The following is a 25,089-nucleotide window of genomic DNA, read 5'->3' on the forward strand; positions in this document are numbered from 1 at the left end:
AGTTGTTTTCGGTTTCGTTTTTTTCCCCCATGTACAGATCTGATACTTTTGCGTTTATTCCTACTTTTGGCAGTCTACATGAAACACATTTCTGAAAATCCTTGTCGGTAAATTAAGCCTCTGAAGAACTTAGTCCTGTGCATACCATCCACTGAGAAACAGGTTCTGCCCCATGAATAAGGTGAAGATACCATACTTCTGTCCAGAGTCGGTCCTAGACCAAATGGCGGCCAAAAAGTTCAGTTTTTCAGCATTGAAATCTCAATTTTTCACTTAAAAAAAATAACAGAAAGTAGGCAAGCATCAGCTCCACACAATTTTATGACATGAAGTGATCCTGTGGTAGTATTAAGATAAGACATAACTACAATAATACAATTTTGTCCAATATGCTGAAAACAGAAATGAGGTCACTGACCTATAAATCACACGCTTTGCAACTGTATACTAGAAATACAGAAGCCAGCCATGTGCTGCAGCAGATATAAAGACCAGATAAAGGCAATTATATCAATACCACTCAAAGTACTTTAATATCCCATTTTTTTTCTACAAACCTATCCGATCCAGGACAAACTCTCAATTGAAATATGATTGTGCAGCAATGCAAATAAATTCTTGTTTATGTATTCTATTTTTTTAAATACAAAGATAATTGTCTTCATCGATTATTTCCCCCACATTGTTTCAAATAAGATGATATCATATAGTTGCGTTACTTGTGCCTTTCTCAGGAATTCTGCTTCATTTGTGGCTACATGTGTAGTCCTGCCCTTGTGTCTGAGCATTCCAATGCAGCACCACCCTTGGGAAGCGATGTAGCCATGCCCTGAGGAGTAATTGTTTTTTATGTTTTGGGAATGTAAAAAGAATGGCTTAGCAATGGATCTACCCACATCTCTACCTGTGTCCACGGTGACAGGTTTAACAATAATGTTTTCCACATTAGAGGCATTCCTCCACCTAGATACCTATAGAAACACATCGATTTTTATATGATCTTATTTATTTATTTACTTCAGTTCAAGAACCACAGATTACTAACACAAATGACATCCCTAAATCTGAGTCATATTTCATTTTTCACATTTTCACTGCATTCTTGCACTACTTAAGGGGCCTAGAACCCAAAGAAGGCTTCCAGCAAATGTATGTCCAATTTTTCAAACCTGTCACTTCCTTGTAAATCTGCTTAACAAAAAAAAAAAACAAAAAAAAAACATGTTACTAGAAAGCAGGGTAAGCATATTCTATAAAAGGCAACTCTCCCTCATTCTGCAGGCCAGGGTGTTGCACACAATATAGCAGGGGTAAAACATAAACATGAAATAAGTGTTCAAAAGTACAGATAAAATATGATTTGTTTTTTTAAAGGCATTTTCATTTCATTTCACACTACTGCTACTGCTTAAATGATTTACAATTTACAACTAACGTATTTGTGTTGCTATGTAGGGAAAAGTATATTTCTCTGCAGCTTTCTTAAGAGGTGTATTAGAAAACATTTCATTACCATCTGCTTTAATATATTACTGACTTACTCAAACCCCTATCCCCCTCACACCCATAGACTTCAAATATAAGCTGCTGCCCAAGGAATCTAGTGCCACAACTTTGTAAGTTCCACTAAACCATTGCTCTCTGATCAATTTTATATTATTGAAACATTTTCTTTTTTAGACTCCTATGTACCGACACGGAACTGTTTCTAAATGATAAATGTGCCTAGACAGCTGGAGGCAGTCCTTTCAATTCCAACAGGAGAGCTGTGGGATCGAACCAGGCAAGATTTCTATAACCCTTTGGACATGCAACCATCTTGCCCAAAAGTATTCATTTAAACTTACATCTAACCCTGGAGTCTTTGCTGGGTTGTAATCAAACATTATCTGCCAATCTAGAAAATCCTCTGCTACCTACAGGCACCAACGCAGGAAACGATGTGGTTTGAAAATGCTGAAGGAATTCCAGTGCTTTATGACATTGATTTTAACACAACATATGGAAAATATTTGTATTTAACAGTTGCATCAGCAGATTTCCCTTCAATGTAAATGAGCAGCTCAGCATGAAATTAGTCAGCTGTAAAGTGTTTACAAGCTGGAATGCAATGAACAATACAAGTTACAGTGCACAGAACATGGAGATTCATTGATTTCCAACACTGTTTCATGCACACTAAGTTGGTTAAATATCATATATTTTTCAGATTATGAATAATGTCTCACAGGAAACTGTTCACATAGAGAAATCTGGATTTCGGGTCATGCTGACATTAAGCATTCATCATTTCAGTACAATGTGCCTTGTTATCTGTAAAAAAGCAAATTAAGATAGTAAGCTCAAACTTATTTTTAAGTTTAAAAATACATTAATTAAGATTATTTTGTAATTAATGTTAACTAATTAAGTTAATGCAGTAATTAAGTTTAGTTTAAAGGGATTGCATATTATAAAGTTATTGCATATTTCATGCAAATAAAATAATCATTTTGTATGCTGTTGTTCAGAATTCCATAATTTGCAAGACAGTCTTTATCGAAAACTGAACATGAAAAGTTATTTTTGGGAGCTCTGGCTTTCTGAAAACAACTATTCTAGGACCCTCAAGAGATTTTGAACAAAGCTGCTGTTTTGAGGGAAGAGCTGCTTACTCACTCACTGCTGGCCACCCAGTGAAGTCATGGTGTTGTTTTTTTACAGTACATACTAAACTACTGAATCTAATAAATCACTATCAAATAATGCCCTGAACAATGTTACCAGGTGGTAAAAACAGCTCTCTCTTTTGCCTAAAGCTTGAATTAAGCAAGCAATATGAAGGTGAAAGTTTTCTCACCCCATTGCCATCTACTGTCAGCAAGAAACGCTTCTATGAATTAAATGTAAGAATTACCATAGAAACATGAATGCAGATATGGCACACTGAGGATTCCCATTTAAACAGTCATGTTGGTAGCGATAACAGTACAGTTTAAAAATAAATTACAAGGTCACCAATTGTAATGTCATGTCCTCAATTTACATGCATCAGAGACAGTAGCACATCTATTCATGGGGATTTAAAGAATAAAGAATAGACACACTACTATAAATCTTCAAACACATTCAGAAGGCTAAAGGGATACGAAACATGTTAGCAGTTACAATGCAACTTCAGTTTAAATTATTTCATGTGGGGTACCTGGTAACTTAAAGAATATGTGAATCTTTATGTATTATTATTATGAATCTCCTGTAAGGTCTTGATTGTGGTTAAATCTTGCATTTTAATAAATATAAATATAAATTAAAGAAATACATATGTTTGGCTATTAACACTTTAAAAAAGTTTTAGTTAAACAAAAATCAATTTTTAAGTGTTTTGTTATTTATAATAATAATAAATAGATAATAGATAAAAATATTCTAAAATTGAGCAACAATATACATCATACATACATGTATACTGGCACAATGCACAGTTATTGTACAGTTCTGTGCACCTGTTTTAATTTGCATATTTATAGATTTATAGAAACAATTACTGTACACTTTCTCAAGTACCTATTAAAATAAAGTAATGAAAGTGCATGCCGTTTGTTAACTAACCCCCACAAATGCATTAAAAGCATTATAAAATACACCTGCACAAGCACACACAGACATATACAAAAGCATATACACATATATACATCATTTTAATGCAGTTACTTGTAATGCCTATAAGGCACCGCTTTCTAGTTTTCAATTAGTGAGTGGGCTAATGTTTTTATATCATCTGCCCCCTAGTTGCAGTATTGCATTTTCTATTTCCTCACACCTGAAACTAAATATTTCAGGTTAATCGCCAACTGCCAAATAAGCAAAGTAGGCCAGTACAAGAAAGTTACGTGTTATTTTTCCTTATAACTTAGCAAATACACCCTTTTGCAATAATAATAATAATTATTATTATAATACAGTAAAAAATGGAACAGATAATCTTGAGATTATTCTTTATGTCATTTCATATGCACCCCAAACCTCAATGAACCCCATTGAAATGTATTGGCATTAGATGGACCCTAGAGGGTACAATGGTACAAAGAACATAATATGAGTGATTATTGAGACAGAAAATACAAACCTATAGAGTGATTGACTGATAAAGACATGTGACATATGCTCAAAGCATTTACAACCTCTATAATGGCAGTTTGAAGTCAAGAGATTGAACAAAATGCCTCATAAGCATCACCTATTATTATTTTCTCCCCAGAAGGTTTGATAGATGTTAATCAGCAGTTTCTGCCAATTCTTATTTTTCAGTTGTGTTTCAGGAAGACTAAGTATCCTCAATATGTATCTATAGCAGCTGGATATGGTTAAGATCACAAGCAATTCAGAACCATACATCTTCACAAACTTAACCATAACCATTCATGATTTACTCTGCATTGTCAAGAATTGAACAGACATGGATAGCTGCAGTCCAATAAGCTTGTCTACATTTCTTTTTACTATATACCCTTTCTTTCCAAGTGTACGGACCTTTGGAGAAATCTATAGAAGTGATACCATAACCTTGCAGATCAACACTTATTGAACATACTCTTAACAAGATTTTAGCAAATACCTTGGGGATTGCAAATGGCCAGATTACATTCTCCTTGTGTCTAATTTAAAATCACCATGGAACTGAGGGTAAAACAGAGCAATATGAATAAAGTGCAAACTAGTTAGTACCACAGCTGAATACTAAAACAGGACGATTATTCCAGTCTTCTAAGGAAACTTGACTTTTAAATCTTCCCTAAAATGCACTGAATATATTATGATCACATTTCTTGTTATGATAGTGGGTTAGATTTAATGAAAACCAAAACTGAGAGTTGAAATGGAAGCTAGCTCATAAAATTACAGCTGAATTGTTTCAAGGTTCACACAACTTATTAATTTTTTTTCACTTAAAAAGAAAACGAGATAGCAGAGATTAAAGACTCTTGGCAAATGTAAAGAGGTTTCTGTATCTCAATCTGTAATAGTCAAAAATAATCATAATAGCCACTTTAGGTAGGAGAATTTGCAAGAATTGTGCAGCTCTCAAATTCACAGCTTCTCTCCTCGCTGCATTAAACCTAAAGTATCTCATGCTGCAAACTAGGTAGAGAAGGTTTATCTGTGTGGCTTACAAAATGGGCAGGCAGTAAGAGATCCAATTTTAACCACACAAAATTATTTAACTTAACACAGGGGATAAAATCTGTAAGAAATCTTCACGAGAAGAGAGCCTTCTGAGGATATGTAAACAGAAGTTTTTTTTAACCCCTGCTGTTGAGTTTATAATGTGCAAGTATGTTAGGAGAAAATACATTATTCACCATTCATGTCAATGCATATACTACTCCAGATATTGCTTTAGTAGAGATCAGTTTGTGGCAAAATGTAGTGAAATATTACTACAACAACAACAACAACAACAATAACAATAACAATAACTGTTATTCTAGATTGTTTCTTTGGGTTTTTTTCAGTGACATATCATGACTATTGACAAGGCATGCACTCAGGGGATTGTCACATGTCAATCCTTTTAAACTTTTATAAAACGACAGATATCACTTGATGGAGGCAATGCCTCATAAAAATGCCTCAATATGTTTCGTTGTCCGTGCCTGATTTTGTTTGTCATGATAAAAAAAAAAAAAAAATGGATCTATTTTTTTTAAATTAAATTTAAAAACACTTCTCAAATGAAATTATTGTTCCTTTTAATGTTCTTGACACCATCAGTTTAATGACACCATCAGTTTCAACCAGATTACATTTTAAATTGTATTTTAAAAAATGTTCCACATTACAAAATGTATGATAAGAAATAAAATAGTGTGCAGTATTGTAATCTGCCTTCCAGTGAGAAAATGACATTACATTACACTCTATAAATTACAATAACAAGAAAATCAATTAAACATTTAATTAATAAAATACCTTTCATTATTTTAAATTAAGAAGTATTTGTTAAAATGTGTTTCACTGCAATCCTAATTAAGTTTCTTAAATGCTTCAGTCTTCTGATGTCTCTGGTGAAATAAAAGGATATGTTTCAATTCAGTCTGAATAATTAATTGCAAACCATTTGTTTTATTTCAATTTACTGTCTTAACAAAAACAAAACTGAATATATATATATATATATATATATATATATATATATATTACACTGTATAGAGAGAGAGAGAGAGAGAGAGAGAGAGAGAATTTTGCTCATTTGTACCTTTATTTTCTTACATTCCTCTTATGCTATTTTAAAGAGTACTAAGGGAAACAGATAAATTAAATAGGATGATCACAACAAGACCTCATATTTTACACTTTACACATCAAGTCCTTCCCTCTGAATAATGGTATGACGAATTGTGTAAAAGTGACCAGTTCGGTATAATAATAGGAAAAGAATGTGTACTAAATATGACGTCTGTTTTGTGGTTTGTCGTGGTTTTGTCTTGGCTTGTTTTTTCCAAGACATATGGCCAAGTTATTTTGGGACTCGGCCATGAATTAAATCTGTGTAAACATTCTTTGAATTTCATCTCAAATTAAACTTTGTAGAAGGTTTAATTATTATTTACAATGGAAATGAGGATCCAATTGTTTAAAGATCGCATAAAAGACTACTTCACCTCACTTCCTAAGATTTCATCATCTGTATTACATTTCTGCATCCCTAATGTACCATTTGGCAGGACCTGTATGTGGTGATTTTCATTTCTTTCCTTTTTTTTATAATACCCTGAAGTAATTATCTGTCTAAAAATGCAAGATTGATTAATTGACTGATTTGATCTGTGCCCAACAAGCCCCTGGAATGTGAAGTTACACAAGTCAATCACGTAGACAGAGGATAGCCTGTGACTACCCCTTTACTCAGCTATAATTAAGGCCCAAGTATTTCACGTCACCTCAGCTTTTCTACGTTTCTTGCTTTGAAACATCCTGTGAAATATTGCGCCATTAATAAAACAAGCTGTAGGTGTACATCTGGAAATCTTACTTCCCCTGTTCCCGCATGTGGGTTAACTGTTCTTGGAAAGTTCTTTGTGTTCTCATACAAAGACATGTTCTGAACCTGTAGGATTCTGGTCAAATACATGTCTGGGGCAAAGAGATATTGAGATAAACAAAAGGTAAGGCACAGGGGTTGGCAAAGTTACAGGTACGTTTAATATGATTCATGACTTTTTAATATAGTTGTGTTTTGTTCAAAGTTGGGCAAGACTGGAGAATCAGACACAATAATAATAATAAAAATAATAATAATAATAATAATAATAATAATAATAATAATAATAATAATAATATATAGACTACACCGTACCACGTCAGGAAAACTATAAGAGTAAAGTGGAGTTCAAAGTAGCTGTAACATCTCCACTGTATTTCAATTTCAAATATTTCCACAAAAGGAAAATAGATCTTTAAAGCTGCTGTGTGCAACATGAAAAAATAAATTCAAAGTAGGATCATAAAAACAGCCAACACAGGGCTGCAGTATTTCTTCTGCATTTGCTTTTTTAAGAAACAAAGAGGATGTGTTTTACTGTGACTGGACAGTAGCAATAAGAACAGCTTATACTGATTTCAAATCTGACGTTTCTCCCATGATTACGATAAAAGTACTAATTTGCTTTTCTTAACGCTTTAATACTAAGCATTCTTTTAAAATGGGTGCTGTGGCATTAAAACATATCCAGTTGAAACAGTACATGTATTAGAAAGAAGTATGTATCTCGCCTACATACAGATTATAGTTGGTTGTGGTACTAAAGGCATTTTGTTTCACCTTGAATTAAAGACATCTGAATCGCATGATTATTACAAATACAAACACAGGATGAAGATGCACTCTCAGATATTATGTTTATGACAAAAAAATAAATGTAATCTAAATGTCTAAGATTAATAATTGCTTAAATGGACATTAACATGAGTATTAAAGAGTTATGATTAAGTCTTTTAGAATTGATACATTAAATATTCCTGTGTGGGAATATAGGCTCATATATATATATTTTTTTTAATTCCACTCCTTTCTCTTCCTGAAATGCCACTCCCATTCCCACATTCTTAGATTTGTATCACATTCCTGCCTGCACTTTAAACACTGCATAATCTCACAACAGGGACCTTTCAACGGTCTGGAATATTCCATATCAATTGTATACACTACATACATTAAAAAAAGCATTTCAAAATTTTAAAATCTGTTTTCTATACATTCCAAAGTCAATCACTATAAACAGTCAATTTATAACTATATATAAAAGCTGTCAACAGCTAATCCCTTGATTGTGCATCATTACCAATTGTTTTAAACAACGTATTCAATCAAATATTTTGAACAGCCCCATTTAGGATAAGCCATTCTAACTTTGATAACTTCTCTTGCCAACAGCTGAAGTCAGGAACAGGAACTACAGAATGATGATTTGGACTCTGCATCTGACCTGAATTAACCCTCATTAGGCTTACACAAGAAAAGATTTTAAAAAGGCATTTCCTGATTACTCTTGGTAAACAGGTGAGAGGATTAATTTAGTCTGCTCCTTCAAATGACTACAACATTCTGTTTTTGCTAACCCAGTCTTGCCTGCAACTAAATAAATGCTTCCCACTCCCACAACCAAAATCTGTGGCCCCTACATGAGCCAAGTTCTTGTGCTGAGTTGTAATGCGTACGTACGCGTGTATGACATATACACACACACACACACACACGCACACACATGCATACATATTCACTGTTTATATATATATATAGATAGATAGATAAGTAAAGTAGTCTAGGTAATGTAAAGTTCAAATTCATCTAAAAATGCATTTATTAAATGCATGAATATGTGTAGCACTTATCTGTCCACATTAAAGGTGCTACAGAGTACTTAGCATTATTACTGGTTGCATATTAACATTTAATTCACTTAATTCACTGTGCAGCATTTCAAAGATCTTTGAGCATTTAAATTAAATTTAGCAAAGCAGATCTTATTTATTTTTGGCAACAAATGTCTCATTAAGAGATCATTCCAGGAAAAATATAAAACGATATCCAGTTACATACATGAATGAAAACTCTAGCTCTTCAAAGCAAATAAATCCTCAGTTGTTCCATAAAACAGCAACAGAAACAAGTTCGAGAGAAGATAGTGATGGGAAGGAAACAGAAATTAGCATTCTTGAAAAGAGACCCAGTCTCCATAATTCACCTTTTATAATATCTAACCATCTATCCCATAAAGTCTCATACGCATGACCTTCATTTTTCAGTGCCACAGAGTACTTTCAATTTGACAAGATTTATTGTCAGACACTAATAGCTTCTCCAGTCGCAGGTGAGGTTTATTAATATGAAGTCCTTTTGTTTTCATAACTTTAATGTACATTTTTAGGTAGAAGAGATTTTCTCTAGCCTGAAATCCTTCCAAGCATATCATACTATTTTGCATGATACATAGCATGATGAAGAGCTATACTGCCGTTGCTCATGTTGCTATTGCGGTCGGAGCACAATGACAGCCTTCCTCCCTGCCGTTTGATGGATGGCATTTGAATGTTCTGCCGCCTGCTTCATACACAGCTAATCTCATTTAGGTGCATATTCTAATGAACCATGCTAAAGGCTAATAGTAATGTATGTTTTGTGCTTCATTCCAAGTCAAGGCAAAGCCGTTAGAAAGTACAGGCTTTACAGCTAAAATAGGCTACAGATCAGACTGATTGAATAATAATAAAATAATAATAACAACAACAATAATAATAATAACAATAATAATACATTAAACTTCCAATTGCACAGTTTGGATATATTTCCAGGATTTTGTATACTTTTCATTAATCCTTTGTTATATCCATATGTCCCCAAATGAAGCATATTTAAAAGCTCTAAATAAATATAAAAAATAAAAGTTTGAGATTTATATAATACAATATATTTAATGGAAATAACAGATTAAGTGATTAAACCAATGTAAAATGTTTGAACCAATAAAGGAATGAAAGGAAGGATCATAAGGTGTTACACAACACACGGAAATGTCCACAGGGAGTGAAGGTGTGGTCAAGATTAGCGGGTGCAACTTGTTGCAACTTGTTAGCCAAAACGTTGCTTCATTTAGACACTTTGATTGGTTGGCCTAGTCAGCAAACTTGATGTCTCAGAGACATCATATTCTACACAATCATTATTGTATGTTAAATATATACTCCAAACAAAAGATCGCTTTTAAATAACAGTGCCTTTACACTGCCCTGTGATATCAAATAGTGAATTAAAATTCCCCCAGCTTAGAAATATAGTTTATGAAGGACAAGTGTGAAAACATCCTTGGAAAATGACTTATGCATTCTAGTCTCATGTGAGAGACTGTCCAGTTTCCTTGACATTGCTAGGCCTGTGTATAAAAAACAACAACAACAAGATGATAAATGCTTCAGTCTTGTAGGAACCTTCTCTGTCATGGTTTTGTGGCCCCACAAGATCTCGGCTAGTAAAACAGTACTGCAATCAAAAGTTCAAAATTAACAGACGTGATATTTCATACACTCATAAATATTAGTTTATTGCCCATCTTTTGTATACAGTAGATATTTGTGTGATATGGAATGGTGACAAGTTGCTATTCCCATGTGTTGCAGAACAATGCCAAGCGGTATAAGCTTTGGCTGACATTCTATTTAAGACAGACATGAGAACAAAAAAAAAAAAAACGTTATGGCTGAACATACTTTCTTCTTCCCTGTCTGTTTAGTATAAAAGCACACGGAAACGTGCGCGCCTCTGGGACAGATCCGAAAAGGCAGGACACATGTGGAAGCCAATTACGACTCTCCCAAGGGGTCTAGGTCTTTCGGGCAATGCGATAACGAGCTTGCTTGAGGAACAAGCGATCTGGGCTTCGTCCCCAGCCTCGGCCGTCTGCCCCCTCGAAATTACCACATAATAAAGCTTACTTTAAAACGAAAGAAAAAATGCTAACTGAACATTTTTTGCTAGATTTCATACAACAGCATGTGCTTTCACATATACATAACACACAACCTCACGTTTCTGTTACTTAGTACATGAAGAATCAAACACTGAACACACTGTTATATCTCGAATGTACTAGTCATGATACTGTTTTCCAGGGTACTGTTTCCTAAAAAGTAAATCTGGTACCAGAAAATGTGTATAGACTTTTAAAACCAATGCAAAATTCCTTACATTAGTTTTCATAAAAACCCTCAATAAATCCCCAGTAGTATTTTGCAACTCAACATAATATACTGCATTTTGTTTAAAGACGATTAAGATCTCGCGTGTATTGTTTTCTACTTCCCACTCAAAATTAAATAAAGCAAAAGCATAACCGTTAAAGAAGTATCACTGCATACCAAAGAGCAGTCACTTCAGTCACATATCAATTTTTCCAATTACAGATGATTTTAAATTACCTTTTTAAAAATCTGTGGGAGAACCAAATGACCCCCAGCTAGGTAAAACACATTGAGAATTTACCCAACCGCACACACGGTAAAGTGGTTCATACTGAGGAAAAAGCTTGAGCTGTTGTAAAGATGGGACTGATTGCACAAAATGGGAACCTAGAGCAAGCAAGATGTACAAGATACTCATCCGTGAAATACAATATTAGGAATTTGAGGTGTTGCACGGCATAAACTAAAGGATAGGTTTCAGTTTTCCTGCAGAACCGATGTGTTACCACCCTGCATACTTCTATGTATGCACAAATACATACGGTTTCCAAAAAGTAAACATGTTCAGACTTACTCATGGCATTATTAATGACGTTAACAAAAACATTTAATTTGCAGAAAGACACCAGATTCTGGAAAAATCTAATGATAATGTACACATTTTTCACATAGACTACATACCATAGTAGCTGCTTTACCACTATCCATCTTTTGTTAGTTGTAAAATCAGCAAAATCGAATATGAATAGGATTCTCAGACCCCACCCCCACACTCCATAATGAATGGAATGCATCTTTTCTGCACAGATTCCCCAACTTTGATTTATATTCCAGTTTAAAGAACAATGCACTCTTCTGCCCCAAACAGAAATAAACCGGCACTTTATGCTGAAACCATTCGAGATAGCAAAAGGTTAAGATTTATGTCATGTGCATAACCAAGTGCCTCATGTGACATCAGGACTTTCAGCATTTGCATCTAAATGTGATGGGTGTTCCTTGTTTAAGGGTTCCTTGTATGTACATGTTTAATTATATACCACATGTATGAGGAAGTAATGTTAATCTTACCTTAGAAATTCAGATGTATCTACAATTTCTTAATTCTGAATTTTGAAAAACACATTTGATAGAATCTTCTGTGAAGTGGACATTTTGGGTAACAATGCAAACAAGCAAAAGAACAGAACTGTATTCTGTACCCTAATGTATATCATCCTTGTGAGCTTAGCAGTTCATGTATCTTTAACAGCTGTAAATATATTAAACTAAACAATCTGGAACAAACTCCCCAGCGATGTGGTTGAAGCTGAAAATTTGGGAACATTTAAAAAAGACTGGATAGGATCCTTGGATCATTCAGTTATTAAGGGACACCAAACAAGCACGGCGGGTGGAATGGCCTCCTCTCGTTTGTAAACTTTATTATGTTCTAAACTTATGTAAAGTTTACATGATTTTTGATACAATAAATCCACCATTTATACCTTATTTTCAAGTTCAATATCCACTACACCATAAACTGTTGTGTGCTTTAAGTGCACCTTTCTGCTTTACCTCTAATCATGCAAATTGACCTTGACCACTTTCAGACTGTAGAACACTAAGCATTTGACATGAGATGAACCATCATTAGATGCAGACCTTTTTTCCTCAATAAACAGGTTCTTTCCAAACTAATTCAGAGGTAACAAATGAATCTTATAAATGAAAAAATATGTTGCATCCATCATGAGTCATTGCCTCTTTGAGGATCCTATAATATGACAGCTAAGACTCCTTCACTCCATTAGGAGGTAGACAAATTGAAAAAGGCATAGAAATCATGGAAACTAGGCAAGTACAAAAATAATTTCGGATGTGTTTGTAAATCTATGAAGTTCATTCACAGTTTAACTAAAAATACATCCTTGAAGTGATTAGTTTCTATACAAAGCTGTACAAAGTCACCTCAGATAAACCACAACTCCCTCAAACCATTATGGTTTCATAGCCAATTAACATAAGTAGTTTCCCAATTATTAAATGCTTTAGAATTCAAAATAAATAATGTATCCCTTTTGCATTCTCTTTTATTAATTTAGTATCACATAGAACACTAATTCATAATTCATTATATTTCAAGGTCAGGTTTTAACTTGGGTTAATTGGCATTTCATTTCTGAAGGTCAGTCTCAATGGATTTGTCATAAAAGTATACTTTCTTAGACTGAAAATACAAAAGAACATCCTTCTTCTTGATTACAAAGGAGTGAGCACATTTCCACTACATCACAGCAGTATTTAAAAAAATATATATACTCTTGGATAATTGTACTTTTTCTCAGCAGAGATAACCTACTGAAAATTACTGTGTTTGCTGCACATTTCCCTTACAATTTAGAAAAAAGGGACATCAACTACCTATTCTTCCCATTTTGAATCCCACAAATAATATGTATTTAACAGATTTGATTTTCTCTTCCTTAACACTAGCCGTTTTCTTGGCCAGATGCAGCATTTTCCAGCTCCTCAGCCTGTCAGGTAACTGTATTACAGAGATAAGTCATTGCACTGAAACTAATGTATTTAAATTGCTGAAGCATATGCAGGAATTTGCTAACCAATGCAATTTACCAAGGTCTTTCCAATTCAGGCCGTTTAGGTATTACTGTACAGTAAATCACAGCTGAAACAAATTTGATAAAATTAGAAACAGTCAGCAGATAACATACCACATAACAGCACATTCTTCCTAATAATAAAGTTGGAGAACCTAAACTGTAATACAATTCTCACGTTCTTTCATATATGGGTAATTCCATGACAAATCACCCAAAAAAGGTTGGATAGAAAAACATCACACCCTCTCTAATTTACATCAATTTTTGATGTTGGGTCATTTAAGGCCAAATAAAAATGAAGACAGACAACTGACCAGGTTAAATTATAGAAAAAGAAACATGCAATATATGTGTATATATATATATATATAGAGAGAGAGATAAATACCACTGTGCTTGAGTGGAACACAGTTCAACATAGATCTTTGTTTCTACAAATTCTGGCTCACTGTGAACAAATCTTAAATTCAGATTACATTTAAATAAAAGTAAGTTTAACTATATCAGAATTTATACTCTGGGTAAGAAATAACTTATGTGTGAAAGACACGTAGCCGAGTTTGAGAAATGGTGATGAAACTATGCATGGGGTTTAGTGTCCTTTGTGGTCAATGCAGACTAAAACACTTTTCAGCATTGGTCATGATTTCTTTTTGGATATTAAATGTGCAGTTTATGCTGATAAAGACAATGTTGAAGAAAGAAAACATGTTCTTTAGGTAAAATGTAGCCATCGAAGAGACAACCACTAATGAATACTAGCCACCAATGGATGTCTACCTTAATTTGAGAAAGGAGAAAACAGGATTGTAAATGCTCTGGGAAATCGCTGATAATAATGATGTTCAAGTCTACCTTTATTTGAATTGTCCTTTACCATAAACTGTTGGATACTTCTGCATTTTGTTTTAATCACTCTTGAATATGAATATATACATCTTAATGAATAATACAACTCATTATAATTCTGTTATATAGTCTATTTTAAATTTCACTCAAGATAATGCTAGAATGTTTTCTAATTATGAATTGTATAATCTGTCCTTTATATCTATTTTTTTTCTCCTTTCATTATTTAAATAAGAATAAAATCATTTTTGAATGCACACGTTTCACTGTTTGGTTTGTCTTAACATAGTGATGCCATGGGTTATGACAATTTGAAACCTGGTACGCATTCCCGGAGGGTGATACAACAATTCAGAAAAGTCACCTTTAATAATCGTCTAATGGTTTCAGAAACAGATATACGTTCGAGGCCTTAATGAAACTAGACCCAAGTGTTTTCTGCATGTTTTGTCAGTTCCACAATACTGATCACAAGTTTTATCCAAGAGGTTAATGTAACATTACACAACGGTGACAAGTTTGGTTTGATCGGTGGTCGGACTCCCACACGAGTGCAACTAAAGTTGGAGATTTAAGCACGAGAAGTCTGAACACATCATGTCACACTCAAAGGAGTGCAGCACATTTTATTGTACACCTTGAAACAGATCACACAGTATAGGAAGACACTTACGTTTCCATCCTCCTGATGGTAATGAGATATTCATGGGTGATATTTTCTCAGTCAGATTATTTTAGCACTTTCAATACTGCTGGTACTATGCTCTGTTTGTGGGACAAAAAGGTGTTGGTGGACTAATCAGTGAACAATATGCACATTGTAACTTATCAAACATTTTTTGACTCTATTGCATTTCTTTTGGTGTATAAGAAGGGCATTTTAGACACACTGCCCCTAAAAGGCTTCGTCATTTATTCACTGGCAAAAACTAGTCATGGAGTGAGTATCGTGGGATGCAGTTTAATGTAGCTATGCACACAAAATCTATTCACTTAGATATCCGGCCACTGCTGGAGAACTGAAGAACAATACTCCTGTTTTTTTCACAGCCACAGAAACCGCATTTGTGAATCACTTTTACAAAGGAACCATTAACTCATTACTCACTAAAGCTATGCTTTCCGGTGTTTGAAATGCATTGCAGACTGTACGTCACAGTGCGTGCAACAATGGAAATCCTGGAAGGCAGGTTTGGACTGCCTCAAGCACTCCTTTTTGCCAAAGGTACATTTTGTATTTCTTACATCATTAAATATGTCTCTTCAGAATACAAGAATGAAGGCATTATTTTCTGAGATGAATAAGGAAATATGTTGTTTAGTATGTATAGTTCATTATATTTAAGATGTTTAGCTGACCTTTAAACACTTAACACCAAGCTACAGGAGGGGTGATTATTTGACCTTACTTTCCAAAACTAAATATATGGCATTGGCTCATATAAAACCAATACACATTGTAATTAGTTTTACGACTGGACCAAATTAAAACATTGACCTACCCATGAATCGCAAAGAACAAATCTGCAACCTATCATGGTTTAATGTATTGTTAGAAGCCGCCTTTATAAATCAAAACACGATATGATACAACTTCCTAATTTACGATCTGCGGGTGGGTCAAAGTTTTGCTTTGGTCTAGCCCTTCAGTGTTAGTTTTGAAAATACACTGAAAAGGACCATTATGGTTTTGTTAAACAGAACATAATACTAAGAATGGGTAGTATGAAAAGGTGCCAACTTCTCAAAGAAATGACGCATATATCAGTTTTCTTTCTCAACAGCTGCACTGTGGCACACCATATTGTATTTCTGCTTTTGGTTACCTTTAATGACTAAAATGTCTAACAGGTAAAGACTTCACTCCAGCAGTTGCCTAGTTACCTTCTTGTGCATCTTATATTAATAAACCTTAGCTTTCAAATCAGCTAAGGAGGGGGAACGGAAAACAAGTAACCTTAAACCAGGAGAGCATTCTGCATAGTTGAGCTTTTCCTTTGGGATACCTCTAAACAGTATGAACCTTTCTTCACTGCATTAACATTATTATTTTTTTTCTTTTAGAGAAGTCAAGCAGATCATTTTACATGCAAGACCTGGTAACTAGAAATGAATACCAAGATACCGGTGTCTGTGTAAGTGTGTGTGTGTGTGTGTGTGTGTGTGTTTGTGTGTGTCTGGATGTTAAAATCTAATAACTTCAACTAGCCTTATTCCCTGTAAACGTTGAGTAAGAGAAAAATAACCTGGTCAAATACATATTTAATGAATCACAATGATTATGTCCATAGCTTTAGCATGTTAAAAAAGACAGTTATTATTTATTAGCATATATTTAGGCGATATATAAAAATACTGAAATGGATGCAAATTGTTTTTGGCCAATATATACTCATACGCACACTAATATTCGAACACTGTGTTAATTAAAACACCGATTATAATAGAATAGAATGAATGACCTTCAAAACCCTTCAAAGTCCAGCACTATACAGCAAAATGTAAATGACAGAAGAAAATGCAAACATTTTATCTGTGGAGCCCTTATACTGATCTGATATGAGGTTTTACCAGCCTAGAAAGAAATCACTTGGTATTTCTCTTTGATATAAGAAAATTATTAAAAGGTAGTATGGAAAACAGAAATACATGTTAACATGCAGCTGTTCTTTAAGATATCTGCAGCTTGACATTGCTGGTAATATAAATGATAACTTAGGTTTTTTTCAAAATCCAATCTGATAAGATACCTCAGACAGCACCTTAACATCTAATCCTACTAAAACCTTGTCTAGCATAGACATGCCATGCATAATAAAAACAAGAAATGAACACTTTTTAATTTGTTATCCCAGGTCTTTTTCTGAACAAAGGCTTCAATTAGAAATCATGGACGCTAAAATGGAATGGTTTTATCATTGTAAAAATACCAATATTTATATTGTAAAACACAAGACAATTGGTCAATCACAGTGGTCACTGAGAAGAATGGACATGTGGAGTATAGCAAAAAGTTATATACCATGATAACTGAACAGCAAGGACAGAAAAAAAACAGTAAAATAAAGGAATAACTTAGATCATATACAGGTAGATTGCATCAAAACATACTTGAACTATATTTTTTAACATTAATTTGAAACAAAGATTTTCTGTAACCATTCAAAAAAGCAATGTATCTCAGTAGATACTCATAATGAAGGGAACAAGTGTGACCCCATCTGTATGACTAGAGGTAGGAAATCTGTGTGTCCTCCATTCTCTGAAAGACTAGGCAGTATGAACTCTAATTAATTGTCCTATCAAAACAAAGATCATAGATGACTTACAACCAAGTCAATTAATCACAAATTAAATTTTAATGACTGTGTAACATTATCTTTAATGATGTATAAGCTATTTTATTTTCATGGTCTTATAAGATGTTTTATAAGATTGCTATTTCATGACGATACTGTTTTGCACATTATGATTTCACTCATCGTGGTGTTTGGCATTAAAGCAGCTACAATTTGACTTGGATTATATATTTAAAAATCAGCTACATAGTCTCTAGCAGTACATTTTCACGTTAATCAATTCTAATTTGTATAAATGATTACAATTAAAACCACCATGTGTTTAGACAGATAAGATAGACGTGTGTAACCCAATATATGCCATTAATGTGATCTGTTACAGAACTATAATGTATAGTGTCTTAAAGATAAGCAATCCACACATACATATACAGAAATAAATAAATCTGTAACTTACTACACCATATAAAGTTCTTTGTTAATTATGTATGAGACATCCAGAAGAAACATAATAAACAACACTCTTTGCACTCAATGCAATATCCTTCTAAAATACTTCACTGTTTAGTTCGAAAATCTATTCAGGCAACCTGCACACTACACACAGAGAGCTGCTAAAATGCTGCCTGACTTCAGGATACATGAGGCAGCACTCAGAAATGCAAGAGTAGTTGCTTACACCATGTAAGAAAATTATCAATAATTCATTACACTGCCATGGCAAACACAAGAAACAACAGCGTAAGTGTTCTTCCTCTGCAAATGTAGAGGAAAAAAAGGATTTACTTTGTGATGTATTCATCTTACTATGCTCATTGATCTTGAAAGAATTCTCTAGCCATATGTAGATCCTTCGCCTATCTGAAAGCATCTCCCCTCCTTTAGCTAAAGCAGCGTTTTACACTTTACAAATGATGGCATAAAAGCTTGATTGCTCATTTCACAGCTGGGTCAGTGTACTGTCTCTCAGAAAACAAGAATGTAAACTCCCAACCAGATGTTCCTCGTCATGTTGAAGAATCATATTCATATTTAGCACCACTTCCGGATTCAGTTACTTCCTCTGGTCAGTTTGGGTATCCCTTTACTTACAAAAAGGCCTTGGTTGTCCAAGCAGCACTGCAAGCCGTAAAGCTGGCAAACTATAGACTGAAGTAATGACTAGATTCAACAGGATCTTTATAATACACTGAACTATGTGGATTTATTGCTGAAATTATTATAGCTATATGTTATAGTTTGACATTTGAACTACATATTACATATTTTGTAAAATAAAATGACTTAATACAATTATTAATAACAACAATAATAATAACAAATCCAATTATCATTATCATTACTACTAATAATGATAACAATAATAATAAAAAGTAGATAATTCCAGTTGCATAAAGACTAACACTACATCTTTTCTGATATGTGTGACATTTCTGAAAGACACTACAACTGCAAATACATCCTTACCTGTTTGTTGTACTTGTTGTTGGTTTGACAGCTGTACTCAGAACAGTGGTCAGATCCAATGGAAATGTTATCTCCTGTTCCTACAAAAGTGTTGGCAGGGGGGAGCTCCTGCACAGCCTGGTGTTTTTTCCCAGCAGTTGGGGACTGTGGGTGAAGCTGAACTGTTGGCAGTGGTGAACTTGATTTGTAATGTCTCGCCAGGTCGGGGCTCGCCGGGCCTCCGTTCACCGAGCGGTATCGCCCCATACCCGGGCTGTCCGACAGTTTCTCGTTCACACTATCGTACCGCTGCCCATTGGGTTTGGAAGCCTCGACAGTCACAATGCTGCTGTAGAGAGGCTGCTTGGATTTTTTGTTCTTCTTGTCTTTTTTGGGTTTTTTATTTTTATCGTGTTGCTGGGGAGTAAAGAAATCTTCGTGGTCTTTCTTTCCAGCTTCATACCCATTTTTATTCTTTGGTCTGCAGTATTTTGCCATGACAACGATGAGTATTATTAAAATCACAGTCATAATGCCTGCTACAACTCCGATGACAATACTCAGTCTTTGTTTCCCCAGGTCGTAGTTAGGATCACCTGCAATGTCTATTGATAAAGGAGTGCCTAGGCTTTTCGCGATCTGAGCCTCCACAATTGAGGAATTAGACATTGTCTCATTCACATACACATGGACAAGGGATGTTGTGCACTGGGAAGGGAGGCCACTGTCGTTCACTTGCACTACCAGGCGATGCAAACCATAGTGTTTTTGTTCCAGTTTTCCCACCAATGATATGACACCATTTGCTGTATCAATCTCAAACAGTTTAAATGGATTACCCCCAACGATACTATAGTTTAGATCTGCATTGACTCCTGTGTCACTGTCCGTAGCCACAACTGTTCTCACCACAGTTCTTACATTGCTTGACGGTGGCAGGAGGGTGTATGAGTTGTTACTTGGGAAGGTGACGGACGGTGGATTGTCGTTTTCATCCATTACAAATAAGGATACAGTAGCAGTAGCAGATCTTGGGGGATCCCCACCGTCCACTGCTTTGACTCGAAACGTGTAGGTGGTTTTTTGCTCCCTGTCAAAGGACATGGTGGAATAAATTGTTCCTGTATCATTCTCAATGGAAAAAATATCATCCTCCTCTTCAATAAAGAGGCTCATTTCTGCGTTATGATCTTTGTCAGCATCCATTACTGTAACCATTCCAACAGGACTGTTCGGTTGTAGATTCTCCTTGACATAAAAGGTAAACACATCCTGCATGAATTTGGGCTCGTTGTCGTTTTTGTCTGCTACTTGGACCACCACCGTAGCAGATCCCTGGAGAGTAGGGATGCCCTTATCTTTTGCAATTACTTTAAATTCATACCTCTCAGTCTGTTCTCGGTCCAAGACAGTGTTTACTCTGATGTCACCGTTATCTGGGTCTATAGAAAAGATTCCAGATACAGACGGGTCGAGAGAGTAGGCAATTTCGGCGTTTTTGCCACTGTCTGCGTCTATAGCCACCACCGTAGCCACTCTCTCCCCTGGGGCATTGTTTTCAGCGAAAGCCACTTCTACCACATTTTGAGTAAATATGGGCGGGTTATCATTGGTATCTCCAACCTTAACAATTAACGAGTTATTGCTGGATAAACTAGGGCTTCCCGAGTCCACTGCTACAATTACAACATTATACTCCTGTGTTGCCTCATAGTCCAGTGGAGCTGATGTGTGGAGGAAGTATTTCTTTTTATTCTGCTCTCCTTCAATCTCACTGGCTGGTTTCAGCTGAAATGGCACATCCCCGACCACAGTGCACGTAACCACCCCATTTTCCCCCTGATCCCGGTCAGACACTTGCACTAGTGCTATAGGAGTATCCACTACGACATCCTCTGCCACATTTGCAATGCCATCTTTTAAAAATATCCTGCCAATTTTCCTGATGTCTATTATAGGGACATTATCATTTTCATCCTTGATGTTTAACACCACTGTAGCTTTGTCCATTTTGGGGGGCTGACCCCTGTCTCTTGCCATAACAGTAAAGCGGAGCTGGCTTACTTCCTCCCTATCTATACGGTGCAAAACACTTAACCAGCCTGTATTTTCATCCAGTCTAAGCAACCTGCGCACTGACTCAGTTGCTGCCCCAAATACATACTCTATCTGCCCATTTACCCCCACATCTAAATCAGTGGCTTTGAGCTGCAGTATGGGGGTCCCAGGGGAACTATTTTCCGCTAAGTCAGCTTCATACACGCTCTTCTCAAACCGGGGACTGTTGTCATTGACATCAGAGATCAGCACCCTGAGGATGGACTGGGACGACCTGGGAGGATCGCCTCCATCTCTGACACGAAGTGTGAGTTCATAAGAGTCCCTCTGTTCTCTGTCTAGTGCTCCCTTAATAATCAGCTGAGGTTGCTTCTCTCCATCAGTAGTGTCAGCAACTTGGAGTTCAAAGACACTGCTTCTGCCTGCTGCTTCTGTATCAAACCTCCTTTTACCTGAATAACTGTCCCCACTGTCTGTGCGTCCCCCTGAACTTGACCCCGACCGCCTCACCGAGCTTTCCCCACTGTCCTGTATGAGCTCATACCTTTCTATCCCATTCCTCCCAAAATCTCTATCTGTAGCAGTGGGCAGCAAGTACAGGGTGCCTATGGGTCTGTTCTCTTCTACCGACAAAGTCAGGACAGGGGAGGGGAAGGAAGGGGTGTTATCGTTTATATCTAAAATGATCACTTTGCCTTCAAACAGGTCGACCCAGCTCTGAGACGGTCCGATCACAGACACTTCGAAATCTATGAAGCACTCGTTTTCGTCAAAGATCATCTGGCACTGGGGTAATTTCTCCCGGTCGATCCTCCGCTCGTTTGTGCTCAGCTCCCCGGTGATATTATCAATTTTAAAATAATCAGATCCCGATTCCAGCGTGAATGTGACCTCCCCCGAACCGGCTACAATCCCCAGGTCTGCGGCTACATTGCCTATCCGGACATCGGCCGGTCCTTCCTCTGCCAGGCGGTACCGCAGCACTTGCTTGGCAGCCGGCTGAGTCAGCAGGAGCTGCAGGATGATCAGACAGTAGCATAAATAGTCCACTGCACCAATAGTCCTCATGGTGTTCTGCAGTTGATCGGAGTGTTGGCTGCTTTAAAAAGGGGATGCGAATCAATGGAAAATAGAATTGGATCCGTTTTCTTGTTCTCTTTTGAAGTGCGGTGTTCTAGAATGACTTTAGAACCGGGAGTTCTTTTTTCACAGCCTTGCAAACGCTGTAATGTCATCCACCAGCATTGAACATAAGCCACGGTGATTCCCGTTTTCCGTGTGAAATTCACTTTTTTTCTTTAAAACACACACACACACACAAAACGCAATCTGCACACACAGCACTATGGCAATGAATGCTTTCCTCTGGCTGTAGCTGATATGATGTTTCACTCAAGTCGTGTGTAAAAAAAAAAGGTAAAAATATATAGCCTGCCCCGTCGTTTTCAATTAATTTAAATTGTCCAAGTCCTTTCTGTGTGTAACAAAAATAACACTCATAATCTCTTTTAAATTCCAGTTCCGTGTGCCCAAGACCCCTTCATTTGCGGATATTCCTCCATGCAGAATAAAAAAACACACTCCATCCAAACTACTGCTACTTTATACAACTGTTCGTCTTCTTACCTTGTAACAGTAGCCGAGCAGCAAACGATCTGTCCTGGCTTCCTTACCAGCCTCCAAGTCATCAGATGGCTTTTACCTCCAGTGACTTCATAAATAAGGTGTCTTTACACTTTCGTCAATTGCCGGGCATTGAAAAAACAAAATAGATCTAAGTAGGGGAGAACTGTAATCCCGATCAAGCACTGGAAACGTGGTGTTAAAATCCAATGCAATGCGCCTTTCCCAGTCCTGCATCCTCAATCTGCGCGTCTCGGCTTCACCTGCATTTGCACCGCATGTGTTGGCAATCTGTATCTGCAGCACTGTGAGCGATGCACAAATGATATTGCAGTCTCCCTCCTCTCTCTCTCTCTCTCTCTCTCTCTCTCTCTCTCTCTCTCTCTCTCTCTCCACCCCCCTTTTCCCATCCCCATGCACGTAACCAGAGCTGAACTTGATCGCTCAGTTTAAAGGGGAGCTGAAAGAGTATTTGTTAGGGGGCTATAGCCTTTCTTCTGGTTAATAAGGGCAAGACGAATCAAAGTGGGACTTCCATGCCACGGGAACAAAAAACAAAAAAAAAAGACAAGGCTGTCCGTCCACAAATGCTGGGGGGAGGGAGAGAGTCAAATTGCAGAAGGAGAGTCACATTGCATCTGAAATGAATGTGCCCCACACACGTCCCATTACTAGCAGACTCGATAGCATTGATTTGGAATATGTCCGCGCGTTAAATATGCCATCGCGGCATCACAACCCGGTGCTGGGACTGGGGGTGTGCGGAGGAAAAGGGTCAATCAGGGGCTCGTGTTGCCTATTAGTTGCATGCAATAAGTTGCGGACGTATTAAAACCGCACTTCAACCCGCAAGACACCCGCTGTCCAGTCGAATAGAGAGCGGCAGTATGTAGGCATGCAATGGTGGTATTTTATTGCATCCTTTGGTCAACTATAACATTGCAACGCAGTGCATTTGTGCGTGCAATGTCCACCCCCTCGTCGCCCTCTCCCCAGTCCATACAGTTGAGAAATACCTATCTATCTACGGCCAGCTTGAGTTTGTGGGATGGCTTAAATAATCGTGTTGTGACTTGATTCTTAATAAGGGAGTCCTCCCCCACCCCCCCTGTGTGTGTGTGTGTGTGTGTGTGTGTGTATTGGGCATCTGAAACTGTTTAGAGTGCTCATATTTCAGCACAAATGTTGTTTAACAAGCATTAACATATTATTATTATCATTATAATTTCTATCCTGCTACCGATTACTTTACTATACAATAACCCACCAAGTCTGCATCCAGCCCTTCTCTTGCAGAGCATGTGTTGGTAATGTGTCTGCAGCAAGTCACATAGACTATCACGCTGCAGGATTGAAACAAGCAGGCTAAACGATACTGAAACCAAAAATATATATATATATATAGTAATGCATATGAACAATATAGGAAACAATCTTGAATCATGCAACATACATGTAAGGATGTCACTGAAAGGAAACTCAACAACTGTAATTCAGCGCAGGTGCTAACCTTTGCATTGAGTGTATAGTACAGTAAAGGTTTCATGCATGCAGTGGTGAGGGTCTGAGGTCTCAAGCCTCGACTGCTGCTTAGCATTCAAGATGTATCTGCATCTTTACTCCTCGGCGCCCTCTGTTGTTCATTGTGTTGTTCTAATGTGAATTGCGGAAAATGGATTAACCCCTTGAGGTTCGTTGAGCTTTTTTGAAGTGTCCTGGCTGTAACCTTTATGACAACCTTATATTTAATGAGCCATGCATATAGAAAAAAAAAAAGAAAACACCAAGTACAAAGTAAATACATACAAAAGACTTACTGAATATGAAATGGTTTCTAAACAGGTTACATTTAAAAGCCACTAGGGGGTGTCACCCATACTAAAATCTAACTATTGCTCCCAGACAATATGATGATGTTGATGATTGTAATTGTTTCTGTAATTTGGCTGTTAGTATTGATACATGTATGTATGTGTTCTGGGTTAAACATGAAA

At 36.4% G+C, this 25,089-nt stretch overlaps 1 protein-coding gene across 2 annotated transcripts in view; it reads right to left on the minus strand.

Moving 5' to 3' along the window:
* The window catches only part of pcdh7b (protocadherin 7b), a 137,114-nt gene extending 113,686 nt beyond the window's left edge, over positions 1-23,428 (minus strand). For both annotated transcript variants that reach the window (XM_066719984.1, XM_066719983.1), the window contains exon 1: positions 19,436-23,428. In XM_066719984.1, the coding sequence (XP_066576081.1) occupies positions 19,436-22,540 (3,105 nt within the window). In that variant the 5' untranslated portion in view covers positions 22,541-23,428. The remainder of the gene's footprint in view (positions 1-19,435) is intronic.
* Between the last annotated feature and the right edge of the window lie 1,661 nt (positions 23,429-25,089).

Source organism: Amia ocellicauda, chromosome 13, assembly GCF_036373705.1.
Source record: "Amia ocellicauda isolate fAmiCal2 chromosome 13, fAmiCal2.hap1, whole genome shotgun sequence".
NCBI classification, from domain to species: Eukaryota; Metazoa; Chordata; class Actinopteri; order Amiiformes; family Amiidae; genus Amia; species Amia ocellicauda.